This window comes from Onychomys torridus, chromosome 7 (genome assembly GCF_903995425.1).
Source record: "Onychomys torridus chromosome 7, mOncTor1.1, whole genome shotgun sequence".
NCBI lineage: Eukaryota > Metazoa > Chordata > Mammalia > Rodentia > Cricetidae > Onychomys > Onychomys torridus.
This window is the reverse complement of record NC_050449.1, coordinates 91,660,393-91,682,828: the sequence shown is the minus strand read 5'-3', so window position 1 is coordinate 91,682,828 and position 22,436 is coordinate 91,660,393. Positions and strand designations below refer to the sequence as shown.

The following is a 22,436-nucleotide window of genomic DNA, read 5'->3' as shown; positions in this document are numbered from 1 at the left end:
GAGCAGACACTGTCCAGTGTCCACACCCCACTGCTGCTGCTGTCTGTGTGAGCAGACACTGACCAATGTCCACACCCCACTGCTAGCTACTACCTTCTTCTTTGCTTTCCGGGTATAGTTCCACCTTTCGTAAGCTCTGGTCAACAGAAGATTGGGATAGGAGGTCCTGAGAGGCCAGGGGACACATGGAAGGTATAAGGCTCTGCACATTTCTCTGACGGACAGGATGGTCAAGAATTTTGTTGTGTGAGAAAGGCCCCGAGCCTGGACTCAGGAGAGCTGCACTGTTGTCTTTGGTGCTCTTGTCATGGACCTAGTCTTCTCAGTTTGCCCTGAGAATTCAGTCAGTGTCTGCATTTCCTCGGGCCTCAGTCTACTCTATGAGCTTTGGAACATGGAGTACAAAGGCTTTACTCGTTACTGCACCTGTCAGTCACCCCTCAGAGCTGCATGTGCGCCCTGAGCTTTGCCTTCACCCACAAAGACAAGTGAGGTTCCTGTGGTGCAGGGCTGAGTGTTTAGGATGCTGGGGATAGAATAGTGTGTGTGTGTGTGTGTGTGTGTGTGTGTGTGTGAGAGAGAGAGAGAGAGAGAGAGAGAGAGAGAGAGAGAGAGAGGGAGAGAACAGTGTATCTATGTGGGTACACAGGGTAGATTACAGAGGACGACTTTCAGGAGGTGACATTCTCCTTCCACAGTGGCTTTCTGGAATCAAACTCAGGTCATGAACTTGTCTGACAAGCATTTTACCTATGGATTTTCACCCCAACTTTGTGCCAGTTATTGTTTATTTAGTGTTTAGATTATTGTACATCAAATAAAACTAAACAGAAAAGAATTTTCAACATCATCCTTGAGTGTGGTCTAAATGGAAGGTTTTTAAAAAATTGTGTGTTATGGCTAGAGCTATGGCTCAGAGGTTTAGAGCACTGGTTACTCTTCCAGAGGACCAGAGTTTGATTCCCAGCACCCACATGGCTGTTCACAGCTGTCTGTGACTCCAGTCTCAAGGATTATATGTCTTTTTCTGGCCTCTGTGGGCACTGCACACAGAGTTCCCAGGGAGCTTGTGGCACTGTGACTAGCATGAATCAATCTGGCCTTGGCATTCGTAGATAAAACTGACCTCCCAGAAGCTCTGGCTAATTCCCTTGTCTATATCTGCTGGGAAGAGCAAACATTTGCTAGCAGAAACTTGGGTCTGTACAACACTGGGCAGTGGGTGGTGCTCTGAGGGAGTCATATAGAATGATGTAATGTTCACAGGCGTTCCACTTTCATGAAGGGCAACCCTGGGTGGGAACTGCATCCTTCTATATCCAGGTCTCACCCACAACTTCTCATGCTGTCTCCTGATTGGCTTCAGCCTGGAGCCAGCCAGTGAGTGACAGCAGATGCTCAGGGTCATGCACATGTTTCTCTCTCTAGGTTCCACTGAAAGTGTGAACATCACTACTTCAGAGCAGGCAATTCAGGAAGCCCAAGGGGAAACTGTCCATCTGCCCTGCATGTTCACTCCTAATCCTGAGGGCCAAGGACCACTATTCGTTGACTGGATGCAGCTTACAGGACCTGAAAATGAAGTGGTGAACCGCATGGTGAGTGTGCCCTGTGCCTGCTCACTCTCATTAGGCAGATGTGGTATCACAGTCAGAATCCCTACTGCCTAGACTTATGAACCTGGGAAGAAAGTCTTGGATTTCAGAAGAGGAAGGTGTCATCAGATTCCTTGAATGCATCAGGGACCAGAGGATGTTGTAGAAGTTCTGAAAATGTGGACTTGAACATCTGTGACAGCAGGCAAGGGACAAGAGGGGTGTGCTGAGTGGTCTGGGCAGCAAGGGTGTGTGTGTACCAGTCACTAGACTCTTGTCTGAAGTCAGGTTCTATGTCCTTTATTTTTATCATGATCAAGCTTCAGCCTCCATAGTTACTGGAACTACAGGTATGTCCCATCATGCCTGGCTTCCAAATTGCGTTAAGACAAAAAGCAATTTGTCTTTTTTTGTTACATTTCACAGGCAAATTATGATAGCCTTCTTGAGGGACAAAGGGTGGCCTGTTCTTATTTTGACTTGATTCTTTTCCTACATGCTCCGGAGCAGTTCATACACAAGAGCATACAGGAATGAAGAAGTATGTGGTCCTGGCCAGTGTCACCAAACCCTTCTCTAGTACTGGCTGGGTTACTTAATCATGTTCATGTTATTTAATCACATTGGACTCTGGAGTTTTCTTTTATAGTGGAAATATGGAACCCAAAGATTTGGCTCAGCACTTAAGAGCACTGGCTGCTCCTCTAGAGGACCTGGTTTCAGTTCCCAGCATCAACATTGTAGTTAGAGTTTTCCTGCCTGGCCCAGTTAGGACAAATCTCTCTTACCCGCCAGTCCCACAGTTGCTCAGACCCAACCAAGAAAGCACACAGAAACTTACATTGTTTAGAAACTGTATGGCCGTGGTAGGCTTCTTGTTATCTACTTTTTCTGTCTTAAATTAACCCATTTCTGTTAGTCTATACTTTGCCACATGGCTTGTGGCTTACCAGTGTCTTTACATGTTGCTTTTCATGGTGGCAGCTGGCGGTGTCTCTCTCCAACCTTCTACTTCCCAGAATTCTCTTCTCTCTTGTCCTGCCTATATTTCCTGCCTGGCCACTGGCCAATCAGAACTTTATTTACACACAGCGATATCCACAGCACAACATGGCAGTTCACAACTGTTACTTCAGTTCCAAGTGACCCAGCACTCTCTACTGGCCTCTGAGTGCTGGTGTTGTAGAATACTATTTTAACTAGGCAAAGATGTGTTACGTTTGTTTATGCTGCAGAATATTACTTTAACTGTGTAAATGTGTGTTACTTTTGTTTATACTGCATTTGTTTAATAATGTAAGGATGTGTGTTTAATTATGCATCTGTTTCACTTTGCCTGCCTAAGGCACCTGATTGGTCTAATAAAGAGCTGAACAGCCAATAGCTAGACAGGAGAAAGGATAGGCAGGGCTGGCAGGAGAGGGAATAAATAGGAGGAGAAATCTAGGCTAGGAAGGAGAGGGGGAAGAAGAGAGAAGAAGGAGGAGAGAATGAGGGACATGCCTGGGGCAAGAAGCCAGGCAGATGCCAGCCAGAGAAGCTGTGAAAGTAAGATATACAGAAGGAAGAAAGGTTAAAAAGCTCCAAGGTAGAAGGTAGATTTAAAAAAAGGTTAATTTAAGTTTTAAAAAGCTACAGAAACAAGCCTAAGCTAGGCCAAGCATTCAAAACTAATAATAAGTCTCTGTATCATGATTTGGAAGCTGGTTGGTGGCCCCAAAGAAAAAGCCTGGTACACACTGGGATTATAGGTGAGTGCCACCATACCTGGCTCAACCTAAATATAATTTAAAACAATAAAAAACAAGGCTTAAAATAGTAATAAAAAATAAGGTTGTGGGGCTATACCCCAGGCCACACCAGCCCATTTCTTCTTCATCATTCTGTGTTTTTAAGTATTGTAGGTTTCCTTATATTGTGTTCCTGTCTTTCTTTTCTTCTCCTTCCTCCCTCCCTCCTTCCCTCCCTCCCTCCCCCTTCCTTCCTTCCTTCCTTCCTTCCTTCCTTCCTTCCTTCCTTCCTTCCTTCCTCTCCCTCTCCTTTCTGTGTATATAACATAGTGCATGTGTGTGCAGATATATCTGTATATGTGTGGACACACATGTGGAAGCCAGAGGCTGAGGTCAGGTGTAATCTGCTATCTCTCTCCATCAAGTTTGAGTTTGAGATATGGCCTCTCAGTGAAACTGGAGCTCACCAACGGCTAGACTGACTGGCCAACAAGGGCCTAGGGTTGGCCCCCAACCCTGACTCTAGTGGTAGGCTTACAGAACTGTGAAATCATGTCTGGCTCTTACACGGGCAGTAGGGTCCTTACTCAGGTTCTTGTCCATCAATCTATCTACTTACTGAGCTGTCTCTCCACCAAGCTCTCTTTACGTTCTCTCTTCTTCCCTTTCTCTCCTTCCTGTTTCTTTTTTAAAACTCTGTGATAACATGGTATATGCACAGCTTTAACAAAAGATGTTTTTAGTTTTATTTTTATGTGAGCCTTTGGCCTATATGTTCATCTCTGCACCATGTGCATGCCTAGTGCTTGTGGAGGCCAAGAACTACGTGATTCTAACCCGAGTCATTTCCTCAGCCCATGTTTGTTTTTCTTCTGTTTTGGTTTTCTTTTAGTTTATCGTAAATTTAGCAGACAAAATTTACGATGACTTCTATCAAGATATGAAAGGACGTGTGAAATTTACAAGTAATGATATCAGGTCTGGTGACGCATCTATAAATATAACCAATGTTCAGCTCTCTGACACTGGCACCTATCAGTGTGGAGTGTTCCATGGCCATGGTACTGTCAAGAGGACCATTCAGCTGATAGTTGTTGGTAAGTTACTGTTGTTGGTAGAGAGCAATGGCTTACTAACCAGAACTAAAATCAAGCATTTATGTGAAACACACTGACCTTTTACAGTAATAATTGTATTTATTCATTTTTGATATTGGAGAAGTGAAGCCTGGGCCTTGCTTGCCTGGAAATAGCTCTACTACTGAACCACAGCCCTAGCTCTAGAACTAAAAGTAAACTTTTGAAGTAATTCTATTGTTCTCTCATAGCTTAAAACATAAAGCTCGTGTGGTTTTAGATAAGAAAAATAAGAACAACTAGCTTCTTTGTAAAATTCCTTATGATTTTCAAAATAAGCGAAGTTTAATTGTGTGAGAAAGGCCCCCGAGCCTGGACTCAGGAGAGCTGCACTGTTGTCTTTGGTGCTCTTGTCATGGACCTAGTCTTCTCAGTTTGCCCTGAGAATTCAGTCAGTGTCTGCATTTCCTCGGGCCTCAGTCTACTCTATGTGCTTTGAGGAGAAAACTGATGGACTGGAGAAGGCAGTCCACATCAGGCAGGGATGTCACATCCCTGGTCTCACTGTTTTCACCCTTAAAATGAGACAGGCTGGGACATGGTGAAGTTCTCTCACTGATGGTCATGAGCACAAGTGGGGATTCCTTGTGGTTGCCAGGCTACCAAGTTTCCTTTCTTTCTGTGGATCGTGTGGTAACGTGCCCAATCTCCATCCCCTCGAGGTCAGACATTGGAAAGGTGATAGTTCGCAGTACACTTGAGTGCCTTATTGTAGCAGGCTTTACACAGGTTGATGGTGTCTAGTGCTCTGTGATGGCAGCTCCCTGTTAGGTTGTGATAGGTTGCTCCCTGATGGCAACCTAAGGTCTCATGTTTTAGAAGGTTCTTGTGGACATGTTTTGTAAGAATTTCTGATTGTCTGGTACAACCTGAGAAGTAAACAGTCTACACCCACTCCGACTATACCTTGATCCTTCTGTTTTATAGGCTCATCAAGGATAGTGGTGAAGAAGGGTCACATGTGGGAGTCAGTCTTCTGAACACTGCTGTCTTTCAGAGCAGGAATATCAGCACAGAGACTAGGAAAGAGAAGGTACACAGAGCACATCCACAGGCAGCGTCAGACCTCGTCTCCTATTGGCAGCAGCATTGAGCACACTCCCTGGTCACAGGCACTCTGGCCTGACTGCTGCCAGTTAAAAATGAGTCCTACAGTGTGAAATAAGTGACCTGGCCTGAGGGACTGTAGTTCTCGGTCACGATCTCACTGCTCCAAATACTTCTTGGCATTCTTCGGTACACTTAATTGAATTTCTCTATCGGTTACTACTTCGTGTATATATTTTTATCACATTTATTTGTGTGTGTGCGTGTGCATGTGTGTGCGTGCGTGTGTGTGTGTGTGTGTGTGTATGTTCATGTACCATGACACATGCCTGAGGTCATAAGACAACTTACAGGAATTGGTTTCTCTTTCCACCATGTTTGTCCTGGGGATCAAACTCAGGGTACTCTGCTAATCAACAAGTGTTTTATCCACTGTCCTGTTTGTGTGTTCTAACAAGGACAGCCTATATTCTTTATAGTATGTCAAGATTTACTAGTTTTGTGTATTCTCCCTCATGTATGTGTGTATGTCTGCACCACAGACATGACTAGTGCCCTCAGAGGTCAGAAGAGGGTGTCCGATCCCCCACAACTAGAGTTATGGTTATGAGCCACCGTATGGGTCCTAGGACTCAAACAAGGGTCATCTCTGGGACAACAAAAGCTCTTAACCGCTGAGCGTCTCTCAAGTTCCAAGGATAGCATATACTTTTAACTGTACTATTGGTTTTTTTTTTTTTTTTAGGGTCCCCTGGCTGACCTTGAACTTGGGTTCTTTCTGCCACGCCTCCCAAGTCTTGAGATTACATATTTGTATCTGTGGATGGTTTGAGATCTTGAGATTTTAAAAATATTTCTAATTTTTATTAGCATGTGTAGATTATACCTATCCTGCACAGCTGCTTTTCCTAAGCAAATGTCTTTCTTTTCAGGCTAATCATCTGCCCCAGAGATCACATCAACTGGACTGTTAATTAAGTTTTGCCAATTATCTGATCCCGTGACTCTTCGGTGAAATGAGCCTTGTGCTCCTGTCCTCCTTCAACCTCAGAAGAATCCTTTGTGAGAATAAACTAGAGTCTCATCATTTGTTGCCGTTTTCTCTCTTCCATTCGCTCCTCTATTCTAGGGTTAAAGAACCCAGGACAAATATCTTGGTGGTAGAGATGTAATTTTTCTGGATATCAGTTGATAAAAACCAACATGATTTGAATCTTGAGTTTTGGAGATGGAATCTAAGTCCTTCAAATGGTATTACTTCAACTCCACTTCCATGCTCTCTGGCGGTGGGGGGACTGCAGAGCCAAAGCAAGCTCCAACAGTTGCTCACTCTCCTGTTCTGTACGTTTTTAGCGCAGTGGCTCTCCAGTGTTGGGCTCCTGTAATTCAGCATCGGAAACACCTTCCCCAGGGTGCTGAAGGTTTCACACTAATGTGTATATTTTGCTTTATTGGAGTATGCATGTGTGTTGCGTGTGGTGCATATATGTGTGCCCAAAGTTGAGGTTGGGTGCCTTCTTCAATCACTCTCCACTTATTCAGTTGGGGTCTCTCAACTGAACCTGGAGTTCAGATTGGCTGGTCTTTCACAAGGCTGGGGTTCAGTTCATAGCCCCCGCAACTGACTGTAGAGCTAGCTCCAGAGTGTTCAGTGTCGTTTTCTGGCCTCCAAGGGGGCCTGTCCACATGTGCAAATGCACGCAAACACACATGCACACTTGGGCACGTGCGTGTGCATGCGCAAACACCACACACACACACACACACACACACACACACACACACACACACACAGTTAATAATGAGTCAGATCTTGCTGTCATTCACTTAGGATAAACAACTGTTTCCCTACAGCTGCCATAACGAATTACTAACAGCTCAGTGGCTCAAGCTACAGGAATTTCTTCTCAGTTGTAGAGACATAACATCTAAAATCAGGGACCACAAGGCTCCTGCTGCAGACTCCAGGGCCAACTCTGTTTTCTTAGTTCCGTTTGCATGTATCCCGGCATCCTCTTCAGATATGCCTTAGTGGTCATGCATTCCTTTAATCTGATTTTCTCAGATTTTTATTCCTCCTTATATTACAATTGATAGTTTTGCTGGGTCCAGTAGTCTGGGCTGGCATCTGTGGTCATTCAGAAATCTCATATAATCAGTCCAAGCCCTTCTGGCTTTAAACATCTTCACTGAAAAGTCAGTTGTTATTCTCACAGCTTCCTTCCAAAGGTAACTTGTTTCGCTCTTGAGGCTTTCAATATCATTTGTTTGTCCCGTGCGCTCAGTGGTTATTACCCGGCCATGTCTCATTGGTGTTGTGTGCATGCCTCTCGAACCCTGACAGCCATTTCCTTTCCGGATATTGGGGGTTCCTTCTGATCTGGTTGAAGATATTTTTGTGCCTTTGACTTGGGTTTCTTCTTCTCTGTCTATGATTCTAGGTTTTGCCATCTTACAGTGTCCCAGAGTTCCTCCATATTCTGTTCATGGGTTTGGTTTTATTTTTTTAGATTTAACATATTCTTTGACCTGGTTATCCAATATCTCTACCTTGTCTTTAAGCCTTGATACTCTCTCCCACTTACACCATTTGATTTACTGAAAAAAATTTTTTTCAACAGGGTTTCTCTGTGTAGTTTTGGTGCCTGTCCGGATCTCACTCTGTAGACCAGGCTGGCCTTGAACTCAGAGATCCGCCTGGCTCTGCCTGTACTGGGCTTAAGGGCGTGCACCACCACCTCCACCACCACCACCACCACCACCACCACCACCACCACCACCACCACCACCTCCACCACCACCACCACCACCACCTCCACCACCACCTCCACCACCACCACCACCACCACCACCACCACCACCACCACCACCACCTCCACCTCCACCTCCACCACCACCACCACCACCACCACCACCACCACCACCACCACCACCTCCACCACCACCACCACCACCACCACCACCACCACCACCATCATCACCACCTCCACCACCACCTCCACCACCACCACCACCATCACCACCACCTCCACCACCACCACCACCACCACCACCACCACCACCACCACCACCACCACCTCCACCTCCACCCAGCGATTTACTGAATTTTTAATTTTGAGTTTCATTTTGACTTTTCTTCAGAAATTCTCTTTATTTACTTCAATTTTCATATGTTGAATTGTGTCCTTTATTTCATTCAACTATTTTCAGTATTCCTTCATGATATCCTTTTTTAAATTTCTTCAATGTATTTATAAAAGCTATTTTGAAATCATTTTTTTTTTGTATGTCATTAAGCTGCCTTTCCCAAAAAATTTAACTATGAGAATATGCATTTTTGGAGATGTCTTATCTGGTTATTCATGTTGTTTGCATTTTGTGATACGACCTGTATATGGAGTTTTGATTTGGGGTTGTGTTTCTTGATATGGACATCTGTTCCACCCTTGTTGAGTGGGCACGTGTTGGTTTGCTCTTACCTAACTTGTCAGGTTACAGGCCAGCTGAATGGTGCTTAGAGTTCCGTCTTGGTGCCCCTCAGTGTTTATGTCCAAATGGAATGCAAATGGAGTCCATCCTCCTAGGTTTCCAAATGCTTGGTCTACCTCTCCAACCTCCCCGACTCCAACACCTTGGTTTGCAAGTGGACCCCTATATAGCTTTTCTGGTGCCTTCAAATGGTCACTGTTGCTGTTTGTGACTTTACTCATGCCCCACCAGTTCCTCACTCACATTAGTATGACGGTATTTCATTGAGACTGTTCTCATTCATTCCCTCACCATCATCCATGGGGTTGCCAGATCCACTGGTGTCTTGTGTTTTGTAAAATAAACATCTACACATCCACATAGGATGGAAATACAGACACCAAAGGAAGATTCTATCAAGTCTAGCTTGGCAAACAACTGGGCTTCCTGTTTCTCACAGGAGCATGGGTGATTCCCAGGCAGCTGGACCGCTGGCCAGCCCCGCCCAGTCCGTGTTGCCTCTCATATTGAAACAGAGGGAGTGCTGATTGGAATCTCATGGGAGGGTTTTGTGACTCTTCCCCCTCCTCCGAGAGGAAGCAGCAATAAGGCCCACTGTATTACCATACACCTAGCTACCGGCTATAGTTGTTTATTTTGGCACCATGACAGCCAAGAATCAAGGTCCTTCATAAACAATCTGCTTCAAGGTGGTAATGATGATGTCAAACCTAAAAGAAAGCTGCAGCCATGCACATCAGTTCTCAAGCTTCCCAATGCTCAGCAGTGACATGAGACCATCAGCTTCCTGATTTACACCTTCTTGCTTGCCTCCTCCATTTTAGGATTGTTCTACCATCTCAGACTTGGATCTGTTTTACTTCCTCCCTCTGTAACCAATCCTGTCACTATGACAAAATGCCTGAGAGGAACAAGTTAAAAGGCAAAGAGATTTGTTTTGGGTCACAATTTCAGTCCAGGATTGGTTAGCTCTGTTAATGGATTCACAGTGCGGTCTTAACCACCAAGCCATCACTCATGGTTTTATTCTTAAGTGACAGACTGCCAAGAGAAGAGAGATGCTTTTTAAGAATGCACTGAGTATACATTAAAATCATTTGTGTGTGTCTGTGCACATGGGGCCAGTACTGGGATTGAACACAGAGCCTCACTCATGCTAGACAAGCACTCTATCACTAAGCTACATCCCTAAACCCAATTATAAAATTATTATTTTCAGATTTATGCAGAGTATATGTTACAGAAAAGTAAATGGCACACAGGTATATTAGTTTTCATAAATAGTCTTTGTAACCAGCATTCAGACAAAGATAAGAAAATTACCATCAGCCTTGAGGTTCCATTTTTACCACTTCCGGTTATTAATTCCCTCCTAATTCAGGCATTATGTGGACTTCTAAGGCTACAGATATATCAGGGGTATTTTTTTCCTGCCTCTGAATCTTATAGAACTCTTCATGTAAGCTGGCATAGTGATCACACCTGTTACCCTTGTGCTTAGGAGATGGAGGCAAGATGATCAAAGTCACTCTCAACTGAGTTTAAGGCCAGTCTGGGCATATGAGACAACCAAAATAATTACAAATTGACTGTCAGATTGGTTTCTAAAAACATAAAATATTTATTCTTTCCCACCAAAGTAAGAGACAGCAGGGGAGATGGCTCAGTGGGTGACAAGCCTGTGGACTTGGGCTTCAGGCCCCAGAATCCACACAGCTCCCTTACCAGAGCATGAGTAGTGGGATCGAGAACCCATGGAAGCTCACAGCCCAGCCAGCCTACCATGCACGTCAAACAAGAGGCCTTGTCTCAAACCAGGTGGAAAGTGAGGACCACACCTGAGGTTGTCTTCTGACTTCCATATTTGGGAAGTAGGTGCCTGCCATGAAACTTTAGAGAAAAGCAGGAAGGCAAACCATGGGAGAGCAGTACTGAGCATGTCCACCCAGAGAGGTACCTTTGTGCACAGGAGCAGTGCTCTCCTCTGAGGGATACAGTCCATGTAAATGAGATCATCTCTTTTTCTTATTTCCCACACACGAATGAAAATAAAACCACCTCTTCAGAAACCCACATTTTAAATTAAAATTTTTTATAAATTATTTTGTATATGTAGATTTGGGTGCACATGCACACACCTGAGGGCCATTTTAGGATTCAGTTTTCCCTTTTGCTATCTGGTCTTTGGGACTGAACTCAAGTCTGCCTGCCTCTGCCTCCCAAGTACTGGAAGTAAAGACATAACCCACCATACCCATATAGATGGAAATCTTTTCATTTTTAAGTGATTTATTTTTACTTTGTTTTTATTTATTTATTTATTTTTAAGATTTATTTATTATGTATACAGCATGTATGCCTGCAGGCCAGAAGAGGGCACCAGATCTCATTACAGATGGTTGTGAGCCACCAAGTGGTTGCTGGGAATTGAACTCAGGACCTCTGGAAGAGCAGTCGGTGCTCTTAACCTCTGAGCCATCTCTCCAGCCCTATTTTTACTTTATGTGTATAAGTGTTTTGTCTGAATGTGTATGTGTGCACCAGACGCATGACTGATATCCATGGAGACCACAGCAGAGTGTCAGATCACCCGGGACTAGAATTACAGAAAGAAGTGAGCAGTCATGTGGGTACTGGGAATTGAACCCAGATCCTCTGGAAGAGCAGCAGCATGCACTCCTAACTGCTAAACCATCTCTCTAGCACCTAAATTAAGTTCTTATATGATATTATTGGCTTTTTTTTTCATGTTTTCGACAGAAAAGGCTTCTTGTTTTCTCTGGTTACACAAACTGCATCATAATGAACCAATTGCTTCAAATACAGGCCGAACTACCTTGCATGTGAAAGACATGTGAAAACAGACCCATGGTGACACAGCCAGCAGCACCAGTTTATTTTACAGTGTTTCCTATAGTCAAGGTTACTGTGGTGAGAGGTTAGTGGTTTTGGTCCATATTTTATTTTCCATTTGAATTAGAAACACATTAGTTAAAAAATAAATTTTTATGATTCCACATTTTTCTTGCCCACTGGAATATTACAGTTTCAAGTAACAAAAGATAAAATAAAAACATTGCAGACTAAATCTACCAGTATGTACAAAGAGAACACATTTAATTACCACAGCCATTAGCAAGTCCTGATGTCTCCTCTTCAGCTCAGAACTCATTAACAAGCAGTCACTGAGGGATCTCTGGGATCTCCCTGTTATCCACAATGAGTGTATGGATGATCCCTTCTCTCCTCTTCCCGCTGCTGACAGCTTTTATGTAACAGTCATGGCTCCCAACACTGAAGTGTGTTTCAGTCCCATCATCTACAAACTCACCCTAGGACAGCAAGGGAGAACGCATCAATGTTCCAGAAATCTCTTTGTTGTAGCACTAACATCATCTAAAACATACTGGTCTTAATGTCAAGCTCTTTGAATAAGAGCCCAATTATGCACACAGCCCTGTGATTTGCTGTAATTTCCAAAATCCCGAGTGATCTTAACTTTCAGAAGAAGGTTCTGTGTCCACAGTGTAGACAATGTTTACAAAACTAAAAATGGTGAGCATGTCAATAAACATTTCTCAGTTACTAATGCTATCCCAGCTTATGGGCATCATTTCACTGTCTTTACAATAGCTGCCAGAAGTATTGTTACTATTCTCATTTTATAGATACAGAAACTGAAGAGCAACATACTTAATAATTTGCTGAAGGCCTATCCAGTAAGACAGAAGGGTTCCCACCAGAAACCCAACTTCCTCCTGGTGTAAGATAACCAGGTAACACTGACCACTGAGCCCCACAGACTTGACTAGTCTGAATGATATGCAGGGTTCAATGTTAACTACAGGAAGACCTAACATGAAACAATGCAAAAAACTAGTGACTTTTTTTTTTTTTTTTTTTTTTTTTTGAGATAGGGTCTCTCTACGTAGCCCTGGCTCTCTGAAACTCACTATGTATATCAGGCTGTCCTAGAACTCACAGAGAGTTACCTGTCTCTGCATCTCTTGAGTGCTGGGATTTGGATTAAAGGCATGTGCCACCACGCACATCTTTATGACATTTCTGATATAGTGATTTAAGTTAAACATTGAAATGAACCCACCTTACATTTTCTTTTCATGTTGCTACTGGAAAAGGTGACGTTACCCACAAGTCTCACACTTATGGTTCATATATATTTCTACTGCATGGTGTTACTCTAGAGTGAAAAGGCAGGAGTTCAGAGGACAGAAATGAAGTGTGCCAGAAGCTTTCACAAGTAGACTTAAACCCTGTCGGCATGGGCTGGAACTGAAACTCAGTGCTGGAGGCCCTGCTTAGCAACGGGTCCTTACAGCAGAACATGTCTGAGCATCACAGAGGTTGAGAGTGAGTGAGCCTGGAGTCCACACTCTCTAAGCAACAGTAAGCACAGGAGCATCCGAGGAAGAGCTTTCTGAGCTCTGAGCACCTCCAGCAGGTGGGCTTTAGAGGCTGTGTACGGTCAGCCAACCCATTCCTGTGTACGGAATGACCTGGAGTACCCCATTCCTGTGTATGGAATGACCTGGAGCACTTTGTTTGGAGCCTTGGAAGAAGCTTTGAGGGCAAAGGTTGCTATCACTGTCTCTCTGAGTTACTTCTTAGCAATTTCACACACTGACGTGATGATCCTGGGGTGAAAACATGTGCTGCACAGGAGCAGGGCATCTGTGCATGTGCAGAGACCAGGGCAGGCTGATAGGGAAGCCGCCTGGACAGCTCTGCCGCCGTAGCTACAAGCAGGCAATGCGGTTACAGAGGGCTGTCTTCACACTGGCTTCCTGCCAGTGACTAGGAACAAGCACATCACAGACGAACATTGATTTTAGCCTATTTAAACTCACATGCACTTATACTGAAAACCATTGTTCTGTACGAATGACATACATTAATGATTTCTAGAAACCTACCTTATTGTCAGTTTTTACAGTGCTAAGGATGAACTCTAAGGCCTCACACGGGCTAGCCACATGAGTGACCTACTACTGAGCTGCAACCCTAGACTTGGTTTATTAAAATTCATTTTCATTAAAAAAATTTTTTTTTTTTTTTTTTTTTTGAGAAGCAGGGTGCGGTGGCACACACCTTTGATTCCAACACTTAGGAGGCAGAGGCAGGCAGAATTCTGAGTTTGAGGCCAGTCTGGTCTATAAAAGTGAGTTCCAGGATAGCCTGGGCAACACAGAGAAACCTTGTCTCAAAAAACCAAAATGAATTTTACTTGTATATATTTTTAAATTGTATGTGTCTGCACGTTTTACCTGCATGTATGTCTGTGCATCAGATGTGTGCCTGGTGCCAATGGAGGTCAGAAGAGGGCAGTGGATCTCCTGAAACTGGAGATATGGATGTTTGTGAGCTACCATGTAAGTGCCGGGAATTGAACCCAGGTCCTCTGCAAGAGCAACAAGTGCTCTTAACCACTGAGCCATTTCTCCAGTTGTGTGTGAGTGTGTGTGAGTGTGTGTGAGTGTGTGTGTGTGTGTGTGTGTGTGTGTGTGTGTGTGTGTGTCCTAACTCAGATCCTTATGCATGCCTGGCAGTTTAACTGACCAGAGCTGTCTCGACAGCTCCCATCCTCCCCACACTCACACCCGGCTCTAGAATGAGGAACTGTCACTCACACACACTAGAAATAAACAAATGGCAACAACTTACTGCTGTCTCCAGTTTTTGACCATTGCACCACACATCCATAGTATCTTTTTCTGTAAGAACAACAGACATTTCAAAAGTTATAATCCCATAGTTAAGGTTAACCTCTCTTAGAAAGTTGGAGACACTATATTTCTAAACTGCACTCAACATTCTAAAGCTTAGTACTTTGAAACTCAAAATTTGAAGAAACTTTGTTCACAGATAAAACTAGTTTTTTTTTTTTAATCTTTTTTGTTTGTTTGTTTGTTTTTGTTTTTTTGAGAGAGAGAATGTTTCTCTGTGTAGCTCTGTCTGTCCTGAAACTTGCTTGAAAGACCAGGCTTGTCTCGAACTCACAGAGTGCTAGGGTTAAAGGTGTGTTCCACCATGCCTAGCTTTGAATCTTTTAAGAGAAAGCATACTCCCATCAGAATGTGATAAAAATCTTGTTAAACAAAGCAAATGCTGAAGGACAATCTTGGTAAAGGAGATTACACACGAAGGAACAAGGAGGACCTTAGTCATAGGAAACCAGCTTAATAAACTTAAACCAACATCAGAAATGTGATTTACATCAGTGACTAGGTGACTTCTGCCTGCTATGCTGACAGAGCTAAGTGGATGATGGCATAAAGAACACATGCCTTGGGGTTTGTAGAAGGCAGACAGTAGGAACTTAGTTTTTAGTTTCTTCCTGGACAGAACAATAATCTATTTTATGGTGGCTTTACTTTGGGGAAAAAAAAAACTACTAGATTATAAGGAAAAACAGATCAAACATGTGGTCTCTACAGTATGGAGGACAGGGCACAATACTACTGCAGCAGCATGTGGTCTCTACAGTATGGAGGACAGGGCACAATGCTGCTGCAGCAACCTCACCTAGCAGTTTGCTACCATAATTCACTGCCAGGTGGGAGTGCCCAATACTTCCTATCAACATTAGTGTCCTAATAGTTGGCTGGAAGAAGACTATCATCACCAAGGAGTCAGATGACCAGGTAGAGAACGTGCCTGTGTTTGTGACCTGCATGGGCTCTAGGATCCAAGGACAAGTCTGTCCATGGATCATGTCTGAGGACCCAGACAAGGGTGTAATTCTGGCAGGCTAGCTACTGTAGGGGCACAAGCCCAAGGGGATTCTCTTCTCCCTAATTCCTGAGCCAGGTGGACACTTCATTTAAACTACAGGAAGCCTTTAAGGTAGGCTAAATGTGGCAAGGGGAAGGCAGTGGTGGCCTCAGGATAGGGGCAGGGCTCACCCCAAAGGCAGTCTGAATGTCATACATAGTCAGAGGCAGGGAAACCCAGTTGATCACAATATGTGGATGAACACCCAGTGCTAAGATCTACGACTTGTAGTGAGAGCTGGCCATTAGCCTATTTATTGAACATGCATACATATTAAGATTATCTAAATTATCTAGAAGGGTTTGCCATGAGGAACATAGCTAATCCAGAAACCATAAAAGGAAAATAGAAAAACATCTGAAAGACCATGGACATATACAACAAGGAGCAAACACTGCATTTTGAGGCCATTTCAACAGTCAGAACAAAAACAATGGCCCACATAGTCAAATACACTGACTCTCTAACCCAGTGGTTCCTAACCTTCCTAATGCTCTGATCCTTTAGCATTGTTCCTCATGTTGTGGTGACCCCTAACCATGAAATTATTTTGTTGCTACTTCATAACTAATTTTGCTACTGTTATGAATTATAATGTAAATACCTGACATCCAGATTATCTGGTATTTGACCTCCAAAAGGAGGCACAACCTATAGGTTGAGAACCACTGCTCTAACCCTTTCATAACTAAAATTTCCATTAATAAGTGATGGGCGCAGTGAGTCACGACATCCCTGACCACATCATGGTGATATTCAGAAAGTTGGATGAAACAAATTATAAAAGGCTCCAGTAAGAAAAAAATGAGAGTCACACAGACACAAAACTCATTCAAAACAGTGAATAATAGATTGTGGGAGTGAGACCTTCATAAATTCTGAGGAAAAACGATTTTACTGTACTCAACAAAAATAGCAACTCAGCTTAGAAGCCAAGATATGTTTAACTCCTTGACCAGAGGAATAATCCCTTAAAGATGTCTGTCAAGGAACAAGTTGAAACTGGGAACTGCTGGTAGTAACCAGCTGACCTGGTGCTATGAAGTCAAAGCCCAGGTGGCCACACTGGAGAAGGCTGGGAGCTCCCGCTCTCCACCAGAATGGAAACAGACCAAGAGTGTATACCTCAAGAACGAAAGGGATGGGGGCTGGAGAGACGGCTCAGAGTTAAGAGCACCGACTGCTCTTCTAGAGGTTCTGAGTTCAATTCCCAGAAACCATATGGTGGCTCACAACCATCTGTAATGAGATCTGGTGCCCTCTTCTGGCCTCCAGGGATATGGGAAGGCAGAACACCATATATATAAATACATACATACATACATAAATCTTTAAAAGAAAAGAACAAAAGAGAGGGGGCTGGAGAGTTGGCTCAATGGTTCTGAGCACTGATCTGGGTTTGATTACTGGCACCTATGTGGCTGCTCACAACTGTAACTCCAGTTCCAGGGGATCCATTGCCCTCTTCTGACCCCTGCAAGTACTGCAAGCATGTGGTCCACAGACTTACATAGAAGCCAAATACCACACACACAAAATAAGAAAAATCTCAATTTTTTTTCAAGACAGGGTTTCTCTGTGTAGTTCTGGATGTCCTGGATCTCACTCTGTAAACTAGGCTGGCCTAGAATTCAGAGATGCACCTGCCTCTGCACCCCTATACCCCAGTTCAAACATTTTTTTTAAAAGAAACTCAAGCAATACAGATGTGAGAAAAATGCTGACATAAGAAAATGAAAAGATATATAAACAGCGTGCGCGCGCGCGCGCACACACACACGAGACCTGGAGGTCTGTACAGACAGGCAGTGATGAGGAAGTGAGGTGGCTGGGCTAAGAGCCAATGAGAAGTCAGAACAGCAAGACAATAAAGGTGCAGGTTAGACAGGAAGAAGCTGGTTCTCTCGAAGGAAGCTATGGCATGTGGTGAGTAAGGTTAGCTGGTGGTTATCACTATTTCTCTGATCACTATGGCTTTCACCCCTATATTTGGCTCTGTGTTTTTTAATTAATTAATTTATTTATTATTATATCGTATTCTGTCTGCATGTGTCCTTGCAGACCAGAAGAGGGCGCCAGATCTCATTATGGGTGGTTGTAAGGCACCATGTGGTTGCTGGGAATTGAACTCAGGACCTTTGGAAGAACAGTCAGTGTTCTTAACTGCTGAGCCATCTCTCCAGCCCCTGTGTTTCTTATTTAAAAAGACTGTTTAGAAATTCATCTACAAAATTGGCGCCCACATGGCAAGAATTCTTTAAAAAAAACTGTTGGTGGCCATACAGGCCAGAGGTTACAGGCCCCCAGGCCCAGATGGAGCTACAAGTAATCTGGCTACACACAGCTGTACCTACTTGTGGCCAGAGCTACAAGGGGCTGGAGCTGCAAGCAGCTAGACTGCTTGTGGGTTTACAGACTCCTGGCTCACACCTGAAAGGGCTCAGGCCAGAACATGAGGCTGGACTGTAGCTTTCAGCTTTGTTTTCTTCTCCTGGTAGATAAGTGCTTTCTCTTTCTCTCTCTGTCTCTCTCTCTCTGTCTCTCTGTCTCTGTCTCTGTCTCTGTCTCTCTCTCTCTCTCTCTCTCTCTGCAACCATGCTAGATAGCTGCTTTGAAATTCCCTCGGACTTCTGTTCTATGCAGACTTGGTAAGTCAATTAAGATATCAGATATCTTAAAGGGAGAGACTAGTTAAAAGACAAAACTTTTCCCACATTGAAAAATGGGAAATATCTTTACAATGGAAGACAATTGGTCTCTTTTGGATGACACATTAGTCAGTCTGAAATGGAACAATTACATGAGAGGAAAATTAATGTTGATGGGATGTATGTAACATTAATTATACATATTTGTTTAATTATGCTTATTTTACTATTAAAAAAGTTGGTCAATTTAAGTGACAAGATAAAAGCTTTAGAAAAACCTATTAAAATGAATTATTGAGAAATTCAGACTTGAATAGAAGAATTTAAAGGTGAATTCATTTCAGGACTGAATTATACAGTTACAGAAAGACAGCTTGTTTTCAAACAACCAAACTTAATTTATCTGGTAGCTATACAGGAACTACCTGCTCAAGAACATGTACAAGCTAATTGGACTCCAGTTGAAATGTTAAATTTAAGGAGATTTAGGGAAGCTATACTATTCTATGGCATGCATTCTCCATTTGTAAAGTAAATGTTAAACTCATGGTCAACTTGTAATAGAATTATTCCTCAGGACTGGAAAGAATTAGTAACAGCTGTCCTGGAACCCGAGCACAATTACAGTGGTGCACTTGGTTTAAAGATGAGGCTAAGACAATAGAAAATCAATGTAGAGCTAGAGGTGTGGAAATTTCCCAGGATCAGCTTCTTGGAGAAGACCAATATGCTGAAATACAAAGGCAATGTTTATATGATAACCAAACCTCAATTCTATGCTGTGTGGCAGCCATGAATGCATGGGACAGAATCGAGGAAGCAAGAAAGAAAACTGAATCATTCACAAGCTATACAGTGCCCAAAAGAATCCTTCACAGATTTCTTACAAAGGCTGTCTTCAGCAGTAAACAGAATGATACCAGATTCAGAAGCTAGACAGATAATAATTGAATTTTTGGTTTTGAGAACTCAAATGCATGCAAAAGAATAACCAGGCCATTAAAGGCAAGATCTGTACCCATGGAGGATTGGATCAGGGACACAATTAATGTTGAGTCTCGTGAACATGATGATATGTGGGTAGGAGAAGCATCAAAAGTTTTGCAGAAAAATGTCAGAGGTGTTGGGTATGGAAAACAAGGTCATTTGAAAAGGGAGTATAAACAGGGCGTTCCTAAAAAGAATGTTTATTGAAGAAACAATTGGCAAAAGACTGCCCCTCCCTTGTAGATTATGCAGAAGGTGTGGTAAGGGTAAACATTGGACCAACGAATGGAGATCAACAAAGGACAGACAAAGTAATCCTTTGCCTCTGTCCTTGGGAAACTCCTAGAGGAGTCTCATGCAGGCCCCCACAGCAAATTCAGTTCAGACCTTTTCAGCCATCATAGAAGAAACCCCTACTCAGAGCAATTAAAAAACCAAATGCCTACTGTAATAAACCAGGCTGCTCGGGGTGGTAGAACAGCTGTAGCAGAGAGAACAGGAAATTCTGGAGAAACCATAAAGCAAATTTTTTGTCAAACTTCTATAAATGATAAAAGACCAAAATAGAAAATACAAATAAATGACGTTTTCTTGGATGGTTTAGTAGACATAGGTAAGGATGTGACAATTGCACCAGAATTTTGGCATCCAACTTGGCCTCTTCAGGAAGTAAATGTTCAGCTGTTAGGGATTGGAACATAATCTCAAGTGAAACAGAGTGCAAGATGGCTTGAATGTATAGGTCCAGAAGAACAGAGGGTAAAATTAAAGCCATAGGTGGCTAAAGTAGCTAAGAACTTATGGGGTCATGATTTATTACAACAATGGAATACTCAGATTAACATCCCTCCTATCTCAGAAACAAATCATAAACTAACACGTTTCTTGGAGAAACATTAATATTAGAAGATATTATTCTAAAGAGTGGTCACCAGCCATCCAGATCATACAAGAACAGGGCACAACAACTGCTGATCTTCCAAAGACACCACCAGCTCTATCTTTAAAATGGTTAACAGACAAGCCTGTCTGGGTTCATCAGTGACCTTTAACAACAGAGAAACTCCAGGCTTTAGAAGAGCTGGTAGAAGAACAGTTAAATGCTCAGCATATTGAAGAATCAACCAGCCCTTGGAATTCTCCTGTATTTGTTATTAAAAAAGAAATTAGGTAAATGGAGAATGGTAACAGACCTTAGAGCAATTAACAAAGTAATTCAGCCAATGGGCTCTCTATAATCTGGAATTCCTTTGCTTACTCTGTTGCCTAATGGGTGGCCTCTTATACTTATCTATTTAAAAGACTGTTTCTTTTCAATACCCTTACATGAAAATGACAGAAAAATCTGCCTTCACGGTGTCTACTTGTAATAATTCTCAATTGGTTAAGAGATATCAATGGATGATTCTCCCACAGGGAATGCTGAATAGCCCAACCCTGTGCCAATATTTTGTAAAATAGCCATTGGAATATTATGTAAAAAATTTCCTAAATCTATAATTTATCATTATATGGATGATATTTTACTAGCTGACTCAAATGCACATACTTTAGAAAGAATGTCTGAAGAAGTAAAGAAAATTTTGCCTTGCTGGGGATTACAAATTGCTCCTGAAAAGATACAAAGAAAAGATTCTATTATTTAGGATATAAAATAGGTCTACAAAATATTATACCCAAAAAGGTGCAAATTAGGAGAGTAATTACAAACTCTTAATGACTTTCAAAGATGATTTGGAGACATTTCCCATCTATGAAGTATTGCTGGGGTAAAAAATGATGAACTGAGTAATTTGTTCAAAATCTTAGAAAATGACAAGGACTTAAACAAACAGTCCAAGAGAATTATCACCTGAAGCTGAGAAAGAATTGGCCTTGGTAGAAAAGAAAGTACATAAAGGACACGTGAATCATGTAAATCCAAAGCTGGATTGTATTTTGGTTATTTTACCTTCTAGGCATTCTCCTACAGGAATTTTAATGCAGAGGGAAGATATTATATTGGAATGGGTATTTTTACCAAAAAAACTGAGTAAAAAATTAAAAACTATGTGGAAAAAAACCTCTGACTTGATTTAAAAAAAAAAAAAAATGAGATTTCGTCAATTAGCAGGAATAGACCCAGCAGAAATTGTCATACCTTTAACTAAGGAGGACATTGAAAAATTATGGGCAGAAAGTGAACCTTGGCAAAGAGCTTGCAATAATTTTTTTGGGACAGATTAACAGGAGATATCCCAAAAGCAAACGAGGTTTTGCTTTTGTTTCTACAGGAGAAGATAAGCTGTGGATACCATCAAAACTGATAAAAGTTCAATTTGAACAAGAAAGACCTCTTAATTAGAAGAGGTGATAGTTCTCAACCAGCATGACCATTCAATTTGAACTAACTTATACCACTAACAAATGCTTTCCATTTAATCAGATATTTGCCAAAAGGAAACCTCCCCAAAATTAGTCTTGAGGAAAGGGTTTTGTTTTTGTCTTTCAGAAGAATGAAGGCTAAGGAATCTGAAGAATACTGGACAAATGAGATAACTGAAGAAAAAGGACAAACCATCTAGAAAAAAATGTCCCAAGAAAAAGAGTAAATTGGCCTATTGGTATATCATACATAAAATTCCTAAGTCGCCAGGTGGTGGTGGCACACGCCTTTAATCCCAGCACTCGGGAGGCAGAGGCAGGTGGATCTCTGTGAGTTCGAGGCCAGCCTCATCTACAGAGTGAGTTCCAGGGCAGGCTCCAAAGCTACACAGAGAAACTCTGTCTTGAAAAACAAAACGAAACAAACAAACAAAAATTTTCATAAGTCTTCCTACATGTTTGTTTCTGCTCTTCTCTATAGACACTTTACACAAATGGTCTTTTTACAGTCCCAATTCAATTAAAAATTAAAGCTGGCTTTGGAGTTGGAGAATTGCTTTCTCCTTTAAACCCAAGCATGTTGTTAAAAGGAAAATGCAAAATCTCTGTATTATGCCAGAAGAAAGAGCCATCTTCTGATATGGGACA

The 22,436-nt window shown here is 42.4% G+C and overlaps 2 protein-coding genes across 3 annotated transcripts in view; one reads left to right on the top strand and one right to left on the bottom strand.

Moving 5' to 3' along the window:
* LOC118587642 (coxsackievirus and adenovirus receptor-like) overlaps nt 1-10,536 on the top strand; it is a 51,172-nt gene extending 40,636 nt beyond the window's left edge. The window contains exons 6-8 of the mRNA XM_036193645.1: nt 1,429-1,598; nt 4,218-4,422; nt 10,499-10,536. Of these exons, the coding sequence (XP_036049538.1) occupies nt 1,429-1,598; nt 4,218-4,422; nt 10,499-10,536 (413 nt within the window). The remainder of the gene's footprint in view (nt 1-1,428; nt 1,599-4,217; nt 4,423-10,498) is intronic.
* Nucleotides 10,537-11,869: 1,333 nt separating this feature from the next.
* Nucleotides 11,870-22,436, bottom strand: part of LOC118587883 (fas apoptotic inhibitory molecule 1) — a 29,290-nt gene continuing 18,723 nt past the window's right edge. For both annotated transcript variants that reach the window (XM_036194030.1, XM_036194031.1), the window contains 2 exons: nt 14,680-14,729; nt 11,870-12,329 (listed from right to left, as the gene is read on the bottom strand). In XM_036194030.1, the coding sequence (XP_036049923.1) occupies nt 12,180-12,329; nt 14,680-14,729 (200 nt within the window). In that variant the 3' untranslated portion in view covers nt 11,870-12,179. The remainder of the gene's footprint in view (nt 12,330-14,679; nt 14,730-22,436) is intronic.